At 40.4% G+C, this 16715-nt stretch overlaps 2 protein-coding genes across 2 annotated transcripts; one reads left to right on the top strand and one right to left on the bottom strand.

The window, feature by feature from the left end:
* Positions 1 to 4831: 4831 nt before the first annotated feature.
* Positions 4832 to 8253, top strand: PCOAH_00045600 (Adapter-related protein complex 1 gamma 2 subunit; the record flags this gene model as incomplete). The annotated part of the gene is made up of 4 exons (XM_020061344.1): positions 4832 to 7433; positions 7521 to 7582; positions 7683 to 7853; positions 8038 to 8253. 4 exons carry the CDS (start codon positions 4832 to 4834, stop codon positions 8251 to 8253), a joined length of 3051 nt encoding a protein of 1016 aa, XP_019916213.1.
* A 931-nt stretch (positions 8254 to 9184) lies between these two features.
* On the bottom strand, positions 9185 to 14818 carry PCOAH_00045590 (Ferlin; the record flags this gene model as incomplete). Its single annotated transcript, XM_020061343.1, has 1 exon — positions 9185 to 14818. One exon carries the CDS (start codon positions 14816 to 14818, stop codon positions 9185 to 9187), a length of 5634 nt encoding a protein of 1877 aa, XP_019916290.1.
* Positions 14819 to 16715: the final 1897 nt, after the last annotated feature.

Here is a 16715-nt window from a genome sequence, read left to right as displayed (position 1 = left end):
CATAAGCGGCGAAAACTTCGATCCTTCATGCAATTCCTTTTTTATTTTATCACCGATCCAGAAATATAAGAATTTACAACGATCATAATAGGATGCGTCACTTTCCTTCCCCGTTCTACATGCATAGTCGTAGTTATTTACAATTCCAGTGGCTAAGATTTTATCACTCCCCCATACACTACCATTCCACCTTTTCATCGTTTCCCACACTTCATCCCTTAGTCCTACGTCACAATTCTTACTTCCACGGTGCTCTGAACAATAATTCCTTCCATCGAAGTAACTATATTCCAATTCTGAGGGTAAGGTAATTGTACCTGCACCCTTCCCCTAAAAAAAAAATATATAGAATTCGTAACAGGAGGAATAGTAAAATATATATATATATATATAACTAAGTGTTTTTCCAACATATATATATATATATGTGTACATTTCCTTCCGACATATGAACATTCCGTACATGTGTACACTCCTTCACATATGTACATTTCCCTTACATGTTCCTTCTATTACATTTTTTTTCTTATTACATTGTGCACAGAAAATGTTGTTGTAGTATTTATTGTGCTCATATATATTTCGAATGAGAAGAAGGAAAGAGAAGTGATGACTAACCTGCAGTCTTGATGTCGGTGATGCTGCTGTTGTCTCTATTGCTGCCAAACCAGGAACAGGTTTGCATGTCAATGGATTCGGTTTGTAATATTCCCCCCTCTTCTCTTTTTCCCTGTTCTTAAATTTGGGACAATAATTATCTCCGGAAGCGCCTCCGCAATGTGAACTAACATCGTTATATGTTGATTCAACATTGCTATACAAGGTTTCCCACGACTCTTTGCATTTGTGCCCACTGCAATATTTACTACACTCCTGCTCATTCCCCAGTAGATTATTATAGTTATAGTAATAGTCATGTAGTATTTTAGCCTGGTCGAAATGTTGCTGCCAAATACCTTCGTACAAATTGGTGCACTTGCAATTAGGATCGAATTCCTCCAGCTTCCTATAAATTTTCTTCATAACCGGTGAAAACTCACTTCTTGTCGGAAATTTATCCTTTACTTTAGTACCTAACCAATAATAAAAAAAATAAGGAAGATCCTCATCTCCCAAAGAACCCAACCAATTCCCCCTTTTTCCGTCACATAAGTTACAGTAGTTTTTTGCAATTGTATTGGCTACACCCCAAGTACTCCCACCGTACGACCCTAATGATAGTTTCAGTTGTCTTTCCAGTTCACTAGGGGTCTTCTGTCCTTCCCCTCGGAATGTACAATGCCTCCTTCCTTCCCCTTTGTCTAATTCATCGTATATTTTTTTTGAAGGTAATTCATCTGAACCTGGAACCTATAATTATAATTGAAATATGTGCGCGTATATATATACATACATTTTACTTCCTCCCCATTATATGATACAAGGGGAACACTATATGTGTACACACATATATACTACTTTCTGTGTATATATACACATTTTTTAATAGTGGCATAAACTTTGTATTATTCCCTTTTTACCATTGTTAGTGTGCACTGCTTTATACAGGGAATTCAAATTAAGAATGTGCTCCTTATATAATAAATATTTTAGAACTATGCACATTCCATAGAACTGTTACCAGTAGGTAGCTATTAGGTTCTTACCTTCCCCCGCAATGGGCACATTACATGTTGACAAAAATGTCAACATATATGTTTATGATTAATACATTGTTCGCACTACAAAATATTATTAAGAGTTATTAACACATACAGTACCGCCCGTACTCACAGCACATTCCTTTTTTTTTATTTCTCACTGTTCGATAATAATAATTTCGTTCCTTACTCTTCCCTTCGATAAGTTTATATTATATTTTATATACTGAAACAATTCCCTCTTCCTTATTTCCTTAGATTCCAAAGCTTTGAAAGGTTTGAAAAGGTTTAGGGTTCAGCGTTTAGGGTTTAGGGTTCAGCGTTTAAGGTTTACGGTTTAGGATTTAGTGTTTAGGGTTTTGGGTTTATGGTTTAGAGTTCAGGCTTGAGGGTTCAGGGGTTTAGGGTTTACGGCTTAGGGTTCGTGGTTTGGGGTTTCAGGGTTACAGGGTTTTGGTTCAGGGTTTAAGGGTTCGGAGTGCAGGATTTAAGTGTTCAGAGTTCGTGGTTTAAGGTTCAGGTTTCAGGGTTTAGTGTTCATGGTTTAGGGTCCTGTGTTTAGGGTTTAGGATTCACGTTTAGGGTTAGGGTTTAGGGTTGAAGGTGTTGGGTTCAGGTTTCAGGCTTTAGGGTTTTAGGGTTTAGGTTTTAGGGTTCAGGGTTCAAGCTTTAGGATTTTTGGGTTTATAGTTTAGGATTCAAGGTTTATCGTTCAGGGTTTTAGGTTTTACAATTTAAGGGTTCGGGGTTGAGGGTTTAGGGTTTAGGGTGTTAGAAGGAAGGTTGGTAGGTAGTTGGGTGGAATTATTGTTGTTTAGGAATGTTAGAATAAGGGGTTAGGGGTGTTAGAATGAAGGGTTAGCGGTGATAGGATGAAGGTTTAGGGGTGATAGGATGAAGGTTTAGGGGTGATAGGATGAAGGTTTAGGGGTGATAGGATGAAGGTTTAGGGGTGATAGGATGAAGGTTTAGGGGTGATAGGATGAAGGTTTAGGGGTGATAGGATGAAGGTTTAGGGGTGATAGGATGAAGGGTTAGGGGTGTGGTTGGGTGGAAGGAAGATTTTTAGGGGTGGTTGGTATAATGAAGAATTAGGGATGGTAGAACGAAGAATTAGGGGTGGTAGAATGAAGAATTAGGGGTGGTAGAATGAAGGATTAGGGGTGGTAGAATGAAGGATTAGGGGTGGTAGAACGAAGAATTAGGGTTGGTAGAATGAAGGATTAGGGGTGGTAGAATGAAAGGTTCTAGGGGTATAGGAATAAAGATGTATGGATGTTTGGAATGGGGAAAACTTCTTGGATGTTGTCAATGCGGACACGGGACAAAGGTGAAAGTGCACCCGCAGGGTGCATCAGAAAGGAGAATGTAAATGAAAAATAAGTAAAATAGAAAAAAAGAAAAGAAAGGAAGAAGGAAAATGAAATAATAGGTGAATGGCAAAATGACAAAAGAGACAAGCAAGCATTCTAAAAAAAAAAAAAAATAGACTGAATCGAACGTATTTTTACACGACAGCGACAAATCAAAATGGGAGTATGGAAAAAAAAAAAGGCAAGACGCAATCCCCTTCAGTGGTGAAACACATACGTCATGCACTTAATATGCCCCAAGCCTCTCCCGCATGTGGCCCAATATTCTCACTTTTAGCTTTAAACGAGAAGTGTCCTGTTCTATGGTCATCCACGCAAATGGAAGGACCCCCTCCCCCCTCTACAACAATCTATAAAGTTATAACATGTTCGCAAAAAAAGGAACTTCACAGAGCAAGGTTGTATACTCCCCATCTTTATGGCGTCACGGAAAGCGGCTTACAACACCACAAACAACACGGTTAAGGTATTTCCCTGCACATAAGAGGCGTGACGACTCCTGTAATGGCCAAGGCTACCACATTTTCTCTTTCGCTTTGCACCTCCCTGATAACCGCATGCAATCGATGCTTAAAGGTACATGCACGTAACACTCCCTCCTAAATGGATCGTATTCAGCGCTTCGAAAAAATTAACCATTGAAGGATTAAAAAAAGTCGATCGTGTGTACCGTTGACAAAGTCCATTATTAATGCACACGAGATAAGCATGCGTGTTTGGGGTTGTAAACATCTGGCGCGCCCCTTTAAAAAAAGGGACAACAATTAACCTCAAGAAGGATCCCCTAAAATAATACGTACACATACATTTATACATAAATTATTTAATTATTTTTATTGAGAAAAAATTCCCACATTGATGTAATGAAAATAATTGCTCATTGTATGCAGCGCATATGGATGGGATATGTTGGGTGGAATCCACAAGAAAGAAAAAAAAAAAAACAGAGCATTACATGTTCCTCTTACTTCCATCTGTTTGCCTGCTATTGCGCAATATGTTTAACTTTATTTTATTCTGCTTTTCCTTATTTGTTCTTAGTGCCGCTCGTCAGCTTATAAATGCGCATATTACGCTAGTTTTATGCGCTCCCCTTTCTTTGTACCTTCTTCCTTTATTTCCTCTGGGTTACTTTTTTTGGCCTCCGTTTGAATCATCGCGTAGATTTGAAAATACTCAAGCCCATTGACCATGGAAGGAGAGTGGCAGAAAAATCAAACGGTAGAGTAAATGTATACGTGGATTCGCACATGGGCACACGACTACATGTTTGTATGTACATACATGGTTATGCATACGTGAGTAACATAACACTGCACAGCGCGATATGCCCAGAAGCCGCCAACACCAAACCATTTTGTATTTAGGCCTGTCCCTCACCCACTTTGTTACTTAGAAATGGACTGCTAGTACGGCAAGAAGATACTACGCATTGATTGTAGTAGTGCATTTATATGCGAGTTTATAGGAACGTGCAGGAATATGCGCGTATGCCGGAGGGTCCACACGTGTATTCGCGCAAACGCAAGTTTCATCGCTTCAGGAAGGAAGAAACACTCGCACTTATAACAGTGTTCTTCCTACACGTCAGTCCACCTTGATCTGCGTAATTATTGTCCCACCTCCTGTGTGAATAAAATTGAAAAACTATCACACTGAAAGGAGCAGCGTGTATGTTACTCCCAGGAGTCCTTCCCATCCCAACTTCCACTTTAATGTATAAACCCGCATAATAGGCGAAAAAAATAGTTACGAACAATTTTCCCGTGATAATACACCCTCGTTGGGACATACCTATAAATAGTTGCCCCTCTCACCATGTCAATAAAATTAAGAGAACTAATTCGAAACATCCGGAATTGTAAAACGGCAGCAGAGGAAAGGTCCGTCGTGGCCAAGGAATGTGCACTCATCAGAACAGCATTCAAAGAAGAAGACAATATCTACAGACACAGAAATGTAGCCAAATTATTATTCATGAATATGTTGGGGTACCCAACCTACTTTGGTCAAATTGAATGTTTAAAATTAATTGCCTCGAGTAAATTCTCCTTTAAAAGGATAGGCTACCTAGGGTTGACCATCCTACTTGACGAAAACACGGACATCCTAATGTTAGTGACCAATTCTATAAAGAATGATTTAAAAAATAGTAATCAGTACATTAACGGGTTGGCCTTGTGTGCCTTGGGCAACATTGCAAACACGGAAATGTGCTCCTCCTTGAGGTACGAAATTTTGGATTTGATGAATATAAATAATCCCTACATTAAGAAGAAGGCAGCCATGTGTGCAATTCGTATTTTAAAAAAAACAAGCGACATGGAAGATCTGTTCGTCGAGAAAATTAACAGTCTGTTAGAGGATAGAAACCATGGAGTGTTAAGTGCTGGCATCAGTTTGATGATATCCCTCATAGAGAAGAATTCCCAATATAGGAAGGTGCTCAGGGGGCACACCAACAAAATTGTGAAAATTTTAAAGAGTTGCGTCATGTCGAGTTATTCCCATGGTGTTGAGTATGACGTGTACGGCATTAACGACCCATTTCTGCAGGTTAAAATATTGAAGCTTCTCAAGTATTTGAATACAGATGGTGGAGGTACCTCCAGCGGGGCGATTGGTACACGAAGTGAGGGCCAACCCGATGAAACCATCGAAGGTGTAACGGATGGTCACACAGCCATGACGCACAGCAGAAACATAGTTGGAACTGAATCAGATAATAAGCAGCATATTTACGACATGGAAGAAGTCAATTCGGTGTTAGCCCAAGTAGCAACGAATACAGACTCGACAAAAAACGTAGGGAACGCTATCTTATATGAATGCGTGAAGACAATCACGTATATATCAACCGACCCAGGGTTGATAGTCCTAGCTGTGAATGTCTTGGGGAAATTTTTACAAAACCCCGATAACAACATCAGATATGTGGGATTATGCACCTTACAGAAATTACTAAAGAAGGATCCGAAAACGTTGCACATATATAGAAATACCATAATAGAGTGCCTAAAGGATCAAGATATAAGCATCCGGAAAAAGGCACTCGACGTGGCATTTGCCCTTATAACAAAGGATTCACTAAAAGTGATGGTGAAGGAACTGCTAAATTATTTACTCGTCGCGGATATAGAAATAAAGAGTGACATCGTTTCAAACATATGTGTATCAGTGAATAAATACTCCCCAAATGTGCAATACCTTTTAGATACGTACATTAAATTGTTGTGTCTAGCTGGGAACTTCATACAAGACCATATCAAGAACGATTTTATCTACCACGTTTTGCAAAATCCAGAATTCCACGCCTATGTTGTATATAAAATATTTTTTTGTATAAAAGAGAACCTAAATCAGTACGCACTAGTGCAAGTGGGAATTTGGTGCATAGGGGAGTTAGGAGATTTACTAGTGCAGGAGGGTAATAAAAATGTCGGACCAGATGGAGAAACGATAACTGTCACACATGACGATGTTTTCGATTTATTAGAAAAAATCGTAAAAACGTACGAAAAAAATGCCATTAAGGAGTTACACAATATTAATATTAAGGACCCCATACAGAACATTCTGTATAATAAATCTTCCAACATATTTGAAGATATTCATTTGAACACAGTCAATTATGCTCACACGAGCTATAATAATAGTGCCTACATTTGTTGTAACGTCGCAAATGAAAGCATGCACTCCAATGACAGCAATGTTATTTTGCAGTATGTCCTCATGTGCCTTAATAAACTCACCGTGCGCTTCCCCACGCAGAAATTAAAAATAGAAAAAATTATTCAGAAATATAAAAAAAATAATTGCATTGAAATTCAACAGAGGGCTTGTGAATTTCACGAATTGATGAGCACACAGTGGGATGATATAAGAGACTCCATACTTCTACGCATTCCTCCGAATACTAATAAAAAAATATACAAGAGGAGACCCTCCCACGTGGATGACGATGATGTTGTGGAGGTCAGTCTTCATGACGCGATTGGCAGCCAAGGAGTGGGAGACGCAGGCATTATGAATAATTCTTCCACGGACATTTACACTGATAAGGTTAGCACTGCCTGTGCGGACCTTCTAGACCTGGAGGATGTTCTGGGCATACAAAATGGAGATACAAATAACTCCAGTGTCGTCAGGGACGTTCGTGGTGCTCCCCCTGTGATAGCTACCCCCAACGGAACTCGCCACATTAGCATTAACGAGAAAGTTGCGAACAAATTGGACATGCTAGACATTGCTGATGATGTTAAAATATCCAGTACCCACTTGTTAAGTAGCCAGGAATCGAAGGAGAACGCCATTGCAAGGAATGACAAGGGGGTTGAAATTGCGAAGAAGAAAAATGAAGATATACTGGCGGACCTCTTCGGCAATATCTCGATTGATCAGCCTAAGAGGAATGTGCAAGGTGGGTTCACATTCCATTTCGTGCACTCATTGTGTGCATCCCAAAGTGTGTGTAAATTTCATCGCGCTGTCTTCCCTCTACACGCAGGAAACGCCTCCTTGGACATTCTGGGCGACATGTCGCCGGAGAAGCAAGACGACCTCCTGAACGTAAGAAACTCGTTAACGTGGCTTTGCAAATGTTGTATACATGTACCTTCGCGTCTATGCACTTTCACACACTTATGCGCGCGCCCAACCCCACTTGCAGCTAAATCCAGGGAGTGCAAAAATACAAATAGACCCCTTGAAGGTGTACGACAAAAACGGCGTCGAAATTTGCTTCCACTTTGAAAAAGAAAACATGGAATCGGAAGCTGCAACTATATGGGCTACCTATTCTAACAAGTCAAGCGAGTTGTTATCTTCCTTCATTTTTGAGGTACGGATGGAATGCCACTAAAAAATGCGGCAGTCTGAGTGTGCATGTAGATGTGCCCCCGAGGTTTAGGGCCTTCGCACAGTATTATGGACGCGCCGCGTAGTGTGGGATGCGGCTTATTTCAATGCTGCACAATTGAGTTGCCCTGTTTACGTCCCTTTGATCGCCACATTTCCCCCCTCAGGCCGTCGTGCCCAACTACGTGAAACTCGAAATACTCGCTGCCTCATCCAGCGAACTCCCCCCAGGAGAAGAAAACAAAATACGACAGGAACTAAAAATTGTAAACAAGCTCTTTAAGAAGAAGCCACTCCTTATGAAGGTGAGGATATCCTATCTGAGGAATGGAGAGAAGTTGCAGGACTTCATTAACATTGGAAACTTTCCTACTGCTTTGTGAAGGGCTAGGGGGAGGGACACTTTCCAAATGTTCAAACTTTTATATGTGAAGATGTAAATGTATGTGCTGACTCCCCTTAGCAGAACGCACAGACATATATATATTTTTTTTCTTTTTTGCCTATGCAATTTATCACCTTCGTCATAGTAAATATTATTCCTACTTTTTTTTTGTAATTTAGTCCACCTTTTTTTCCTTTTCTCAAAATAACAATCATTCGCATACTAAAAATAGTCATTTGAATAAAAGAAATTTTCCGTCTTTAAAATGTGGTTACGTGTGGGACACACCAACTGCAATGTCAGTTTCGCTACGCTTCGGCGCTCGCCCCCATTTGTCCCGAACGAAAATTGCGTTCTTCATGTGAGAGGTAAGGGGTTTTTGAAATTCATCTTGGCATACAGGAGACGTATCCTGTGAATAGCACATTGACCAACTTTTTTTTTTTTACCCTACCGCAAGAATGTTACGTGGACCATTTGGAAAATTTTATTTAAACGTTTTCTTTCCCACAAATGGGAGTTCCATTTCGATGGTGAAGTGACGCAACAAAAATTGGGGAAAATTAAAAAGGGGAGCGGAGTTATTTGTGGGGGCGTTTAGGATGTTGCCTGAGGAAAGGAACAAATTAAACGCCCCCATAGGGAACAATCTTGGCAAAAAAAAAGAAAAAAGCGGCATATATATTATGCCCCGGTGGACGAAAAAAAATTACACAAAAAAAACGGAAGGCGTCGAACTGCCGAACCGAACGGCGTACGAAACAATAGAGAGAACAAATGACTCGAAAAAAGGTTGGTGGCGAACATTAAAGAAGAGAATGATGTGTGCGTGCCACTTTGTTGCACGTGGTAGGAGGGGCCTCCCCCGCAAAATGGACCGCTAGTGCAGCCACGCACGAAAGGTTGGACATACTGCCGCGTCATAGGACCTACATGAGGAGAGACGGATAAACAAACGACATGATAAAGACCCAGATGAGGAGAACACAAATACAGAATATCTTGAGCCATCCCCAGAAGGGCTTATAAATATCGTTGAATCCAATGGAATAAACGAAATCGTTCCAATCCCTTCCCGAATCAGGAGTCCTGAGGTAGGGATTTCTGTTTGGTTCCTGTCTCCCGAGCCCCACAGGTTTCACATTGGCCTTTGTTTGCGGCAGAAACTGTACAGTAACTTGTAAATAGCCATTATAATTATTGTCCGAATCTGTTCCTTTTTTTTTCCTTAACTTGAGCTCAGCATCTAATTCTAGCTTATTAACAATTTGGGAAGCTTTATTAATATATTTTGATAACTCCAAATTGACTTCCCCTAAGAATTCACTCACCCCTACGTTGTTGTTATTGTAGACAGCTAGCTGCAAGAAACAAGTATTTAATGGGTGAGATATCTGAGGGTATACAACTCTCCAGTTAAAAACGGCGTTCCCATTTTTACAGCTATAATGGACATCGGTTGATTGGATGGTAGAATTGGTTCCGTTATAATTGACACAATCTAACTCAGCCGTGACAAGGAGGTCGAAGGTTTTGCTCAGATTTTCGTCCATAGATAGCATAGTGCATCTCCAAATGATAATTCGAATTTCGATGTCTGTCTTTTTAGGAGTTCCCATTTTATGTATAGGTATTTTTTTAGACTGTTCATAGTCCATAATTTCTACCCACATTTCTAGGATACCATTATTTTTTCCTTCTTGATGGTTACCTAAAATAGATTCTTCATTTTTGTAATTTCTCCCCCCCCAAAGGTAGGACGAAGTGGGTCTCACAAGATAAGTAAAAAAATCAAGGAATGAAAAAATTCCATTCCAATTGTTCCCCTTTTGGTAGAGATTATTATCCATGGTTGTGCTACTGTAGTAACTCCGGTTGTTCGGTCTCCCAATGTCGCTTCCCTCTGGTCGTGCTTTCAAGTCATCCTTATATAAAGGTCTATACTCTATGGGGACTTTATTCCTCTTCATCATACCTTTCCACTCCTTGCTTGTCCACCTATCAAATAAGTTAATTTCAGTTGAACCTATGTATAGATCGTTTATCTGCTTGTCATAGTTATCTTCCGCACTGTACACACTGACGGTTAAAATTTCGTCTTCCGGAAAGATCGCTTCGCTTTCCCACAGGCATCTAAAATCCGGGTTCAAACTGTTCTCCTTAAAGGAATTTCTCAAATTAGATGTTTTTTCCCCTAGTGAGAAAATCAAGTAAGGGTTCGCCATATTGTTATTATTTACCCCATATATTCCTATTCCCCTTAACACGTAGACCCTAATTTTGAGGTACAGTGGAATCTTTTTATCTCCTCTAAATTTGTTTCTGAAAGCATTTTGGCTAGTTACATCTTTCAAACTTAGTGGGATATTTTCTGATTCTAAATTTTGGTAGCGAATTTTTGTAAAGCACTTTATTTGTCCTCCTAAAATTTCTACGAAGGGGAATTTCTCATAACACGCGAAATGCATCCCCCCTTTTGTAACTTTATTTTCATTTGCACAAGAATGGTGAAGAGTGCTGGTCGACCAATTCAACTTCCTCCTGAGTGGCAGAGACGGAATGAGTATATCGTCCAGGTAACTTTCCAACACCCCGTCTACTGAAACACGTTGTACATTCTTCACATATTTTCCCACATTTATTTTGTCTCCCTCCACGTATAGAATAAACCTAGGGGGGATGTAAACATTGAGGATGAATTTACTCGTTAATATTTTTATGTATGGGTAATTTTTAACACTGTAACTTGTCTTGATCACTTCCGGCACACCGTCATCATGCAGCTTGTATATTTCGTTTTCGTATTTTATTTTGTAAGTTGTGCTGATGTCCTGCTTTCCTTGGGTGTAGGGGTACCCTCTCCCAAAAGGACGATTCATTTTGTTCATCCCGTTGATGTTTCCAAGAGAGCTGCGTAATGGGTGCCCTTGGCTGGGGAACTGCTCTGCGTTAATTGATCCGCTGTAGTTGATCATACCGTAGGTGGCTGGGTTCTGGATGTTGTTCTTGTACAGGTTCTTCACCACGTCTTCATTTGGGATTGCATTCTGCGCGGGGCCATTTGGGAGCATTTGCAAGTTCCCATAGGGAGAGGCGTATTGGTCGGTGTAGGGGTTGTTATATGGGTCGGCATATGTACCTCCGTATGGATCTGTGTATGGGTCGGCGTATGGGTTGGCGTATGGGTCAGCATACGTAGCACCACTCGGATCGACACACGAATCTCCATACCCATCGATGTGATCATGGGTACGCTCATCGCCGCGTGCACCCTCCTGCCTAAAAAGCGGCAACCGCCGCCACTCCTCATCGTCGTCGGCGAACTCGCCCTGCCCGACTTCCTCCTTCAAGTTGAGGGTATGCTCACAGTCGGCCAGGGAAATCGCTGTGATGACTAGAGCAGCGTTCTTGTTCTTGTACAGGTTGAAAGCCATATCCACATTTTCCAAGTCTATGGTCTCGGAATAATCATCGTGAGCTTGCAGGTAGTAGAGCACCTGGTCGAGATCCTTAATCCAGGGCAAGTATGGAACTAGCGAAATGTTGGTCTCTCCAATGAAATACTTCTCCTTTATTTTCTTGTTGTATACTCTGACACTCAGAATGGGATCAAAAATGGGATCAAGAGGAAGATCTAGTGATAGATTTTCGATGCAAAACATTTCGAAGCTTTGCTGATCGAAAGAATTCTTCCAATTCTTCAAATGTATAGGGGTATTAGATTTTAACGTCTTTTCATATTTAATGACAATTTGGTTATTTTTTTTCCCATATGATGAGTATGAAGTGATGGAGAGTAAAATAACTGGGTGAGTGATGTCAGTCCTGGTCGGTTTGTCACTTGCCAATTGGATCTGCTTCTTCTTCTGAATGAGTATTAAATTTTCGAGAGACATGCAAAAGAATGACAAGGTGCATTTTTTTATCTCTGTTATCATTGGGTAGACTGGTATTTTCAGAGCGTCTTTTTCTTGTACTAGTTCAAAGTAGAGGAGTATATCTCCTACTCGTTCACCTTTCTGCAATTCGTTGTGTGGATAGACATACTCATGTCCATTGTTGTTGCTACTTTGGCCACTGTTCCTTCGAAGCTCCTTCTGTTTTTGATACATATACTCCTGCATTAATCTTTTGTCGTTCCCATGATGTTGCCACAAATTATTTGGATACATAGCCCGCACATGTTTACTCCCTTTGAGCTTAATCCATCTGGGCTTTACCTGGTCTACTACGTTATATTTAGAGCCTCTATCTGCGAAATTACACTTCATTTTATTGTCCCGAAGGTAGATATCATAATTGCAGAAGCACCTCCCAATGAAGTAAAAGGTGTTATTGTAAAATTCATACAAGGTGACTACGATCAGAGGAATGGTGGGCAACCCTACAGAATAGTCTGTTAAAATTTTCACGTTCATTTTTAAGCATTGTAAAAAGACAGGGTTAGAATTGTTCAACACAAGAGAAGTTATTTTCATTTTCCCTGAGCAGGAGATATGCACAAACGTGTTAGGTGAGTCATTAAAATGGGACACCACATTTCGACATGCGTAGATGTAGCATCTCAACTCATAGTTAACTGGGATCAGATTTTTTCTTCTATTTATTCCTAACTGCACGTCATAAGTCTTTTCTAAGTTTAGTAATATGGACCCATTTTGGAATATATTATACATGCAGTTATTTTCTCCCTGGATATTTTGGGGGATATTCTTTAAGGGCAACCAAATGGGACACCTAGACAATTTTTCATTGTAGAGGAGGACGTTCTTTAGTGGAAGTCTATAGTAAGCAATCCTCCTATCTGTGTTGTATGCCTCGTTTTTTTCTACACCCTCGGAGGTGCGCTCTCCAGGGGAGTGTCTCCTCCTATTATGCTTTTTATTTTTCCGCCCTGCACTTTGCGCTTTTCTTTTGCTCAGGATGTACTTCTGGTGGTCTGTCAGACGGGATCTTCCACCATGCCCCCCGCTACCTCCGCTACTGCCGGAATACGCGCCATCTCCCTCATCGGCGGTTTCCCCCTGGTAGCCTCCCCTCTCGAACACATTTATGATGACGTCCCACTGCTGCTGCTCATCCCGTACGACGCAGAATTTGAGATTCTCTATCTTTCCCTTCCTGGGCGAGAAATAAAACTCGGTGTTTTCTCCTCCTTCGATGATTTTTTGCTTTTCCGTAACTTTGGAGAAGAAGTTGTCCATGTTTAGCAAGTCATCAAAGTTGAGCAGGTTGGAAAAGTTGTCCTCTCCATTATGGCCACCTTGGTTGGTTTCCCCATTTGCTGTGAGCTGACGCGCTTTTTTCACGTTACGATTCCCCCTTGGGAGCATATCCCCCGTGTTAGCGCGCACATAGTCTGTCCGCTTCCTATAGGGACCACAAGACAGCTGCACATAAATGTTATGCGCCAAAACACCCGTCACAAAATACACATCACATAACAGAGTTACGGGAATATACAGAGGGTCGTCAAAAGCTAAGCAACTTTGCGTCATGGCAATGTTCATATTTTCAAAGCTGTTTATCCTTTCTACATAGGAACTTATACAAATCCTACCAAGGTAGAAGTTCCCTTCCATATAGAGACTAAAATCTGAATTGACCATCTGATCAGTATACTTTTCAAAGTCCATCTCCTTTTTATGAAAGCCATACAAATTTATCCACGTGGGATTTAAGGACTCGTTCTTTACCTGATTAAAGGAAAGAACACCTATAGCTAGGAGTTCATCATTTGATAGGAAATTCCAATCCCATATTTTAATAATGATAGAATCCTCCAAAATTGGAGTAGAAATAGGAATCTTAAAACATTCATTGAAGGTATAATTCACACAGTTCCTTCCTTGACTTGACTTGAGGTGGCACCCATTAAACTCACATGTAACGTATAGGTCTCTAAATTTCTTTCTATCTACATCTATGTATATATCCTCTATCTTATGTATATTAACATATAGGTAGTAATTCCTACAATGTGTGTCCCTAACCATTATCGAATTTTCCTCCACCACTGCTTTGGTTAAATCTGTGTAAAGCTCCTGGTTCTCCTCATCTTCGTATCCAGTTCCGTAGTACCCAGCTGCACCACCGTACAATGTAGGCTTTTCATTCCGTTCGGTTAACTCGTTAAATATGTCACTATTAGCCACGTAGTCCTTCTCGTCACAGACAATTACCTTCAACCTCAGTTGCCCCCTTATTTCTGTGCCATTTTTATACAGTATTGGGTAGGTTCCATATATCTGGTGGTTTCTTTTATTCTTAATCAACTTGAGTTCGAATGAAATGACTCCTATTACGTCATTTCTCCAAAAGGTATTCGCACTTTGGACTTCAAATTCTATTTTTGCTACGTTCCACTCGATTTCAGACAGGGTGAGTCGATCCCATATGTAGCTTTCCTCCCAGTTAACGGCGTTGTATTTTTTTTTCTTCTTTTTCGTAATGTACTCCTCGTTGCAGCACCGCACAATTACCAACGGGTCTAGTAACTCCTTGTTCTCCACCTCCAGGTTCTGCGCCTCGTAAATGGTGAACCCCACAGATATGGTCTTCATCAGTGCGTTGGGTGTAGCGCTGTGGTGGGGTGGGCCCGCCCGTTTGGAATCGCCTTATTGGCTGTCCCCTTTTTCCCCTTCGTGTGGGTCATTTTTTGAGGGCTCCTCACGACGCAGCACCTCGGGGCCTGCACAAGTGCCAAAGTTGCTCCACGTATCCGTCCAGTAAATCCTGCCACATGTGCGTTACTTAACCAGGGGAAAAATCAGCCATGCAGTTTGTTCCTAACGCAGGGTAGTCGCTGTGGTGTCATATAGCAATCATCAGTTAGGTACGCCCATGTGGATAGATATTCCTTTCAAAGCGTCTTATTACATGTGCTGGACAATTCATAGCATATATTACGTACAAAAAAAAAGGGGGGGGATTTTTTTTTTTTTTTTTCTTTCCCCTTATGGCGACACACAGGTGTGCAGATAACTTAGTCCTCCAGACGGTTGCTTATTTTGCAAAACCGAATTGGTTTATCGTTTGAGTGGGCTTACAACCAGGTAAAGACACTCAACACAAGACTGTCTAACAGTTTTGTACTTTTTTCCCCTTCACCTATGCGGAGGTAACTCAAAATGTGATTTACAAAATGGCAGGTACTTACCACGCGTGTAAGGCTTAATGTACTGTTGCCTTAGATCATTTGATTAAAAGCATACTAAACCTGATAAACGAGCGTACCATTTTGCGCACACAAGCGAGCATGTGACTTTCAGGTGGACATGCTCACATTATTATGCTTCACTTATCTGTTAAAGCTTCCTCAATAAAAAAGAAAAAAAATTATCTTCTCATTCTTTTGCTATAATTTAGTTAAATCATAAAATCATATTGACAAAGTTGTGTTAATTTGAGGTGGAAAAAAAAAAAAAAAAAAAGATACTCCTGGCGTGACCTTAAATGTAAATCAAATTTAACAATGTTTAGAAGAAAAAGGGCCAATGACAAATGTGCAAATAAACGCTTAAAAATCTATCATGGTAAATAAAAGAAAAAAAAAAAAAAAAAAAATCATACACAAGTAATATGTACATTAATGTGTACACTAATACGTGCATCCATATCCCCGTGCGTAATCCTGTGCCTAGAAATAATCTGTACGCAAGTCGCTTCACCCCGCGCATACACCAGCAGGATGAAACAACCACGTAAAAAGGAGCTCACCAATCGCAAGAAGGAATAAACAACACTGCAGAAAGTACGGCGCTGTGACGTAAAAATGCGCCTTCGACTAGTATTACCTACGGGTAAAATGTAGCATGAAAAAAATTGCGAAAGGGGACACACGTACGTACGTACATACATATATGTATGTAGCTACACGCGTGTGTGTCCCCCTTCAGTGTCTACTAAAATTTATAACGTAACATGAACTGGTGAAAAATAGAGGAGAAAAACCTATCGAAAAAGGTGGACACAAGCATCTATCAGGGTGGAGGCAGTTAGCCTTATGACATAAAATAATGCCATGAAGGCAAGGCGCCGTGCACGTGACACATCAGTTCCTCGAAGGGGAAATGTGAATGTATTAATCGCAGGACACAACTCACCGTTATGCCCACCTTTCTCAATAAATGAATAATATGTCCACACGTACATATATACTTGTGTGTACATACGTAATTGCACAGTTTCCGCCAAATGGTAATTATGTTGAGGGGCTGAAACACTAACAGTCGCGTAATCCCATTTTGTGCATCATGAAAAAGGGTGACAGTCGTGTTTCCGCTTTTTCTCTTTTTAAAAATTGGGGGCGAGGGGGTGAAGAGGAAATGTAAAAATCTGTCCTTTAGTGCACTGCAAAAGGGGTAATTATATTATTTATTTATTTTTTTTTTTTGCCAATTTTGCTTTTCACATCAGATAGAATCAGTAAAATTTTTTACCATCACTTTTGACATGGAC

This window comes from Plasmodium coatneyi, chromosome 12 (assembly GCF_001680005.1).
Source record: "Plasmodium coatneyi strain Hackeri chromosome 12, complete sequence".
In the NCBI taxonomy this organism is placed as follows: domain Eukaryota; phylum Apicomplexa; class Aconoidasida; order Haemosporida; family Plasmodiidae; genus Plasmodium; species Plasmodium coatneyi.
Note: the sequence above shows the minus strand (reverse complement) of the source record. Positions and strands in the feature narration are given on the sequence as shown.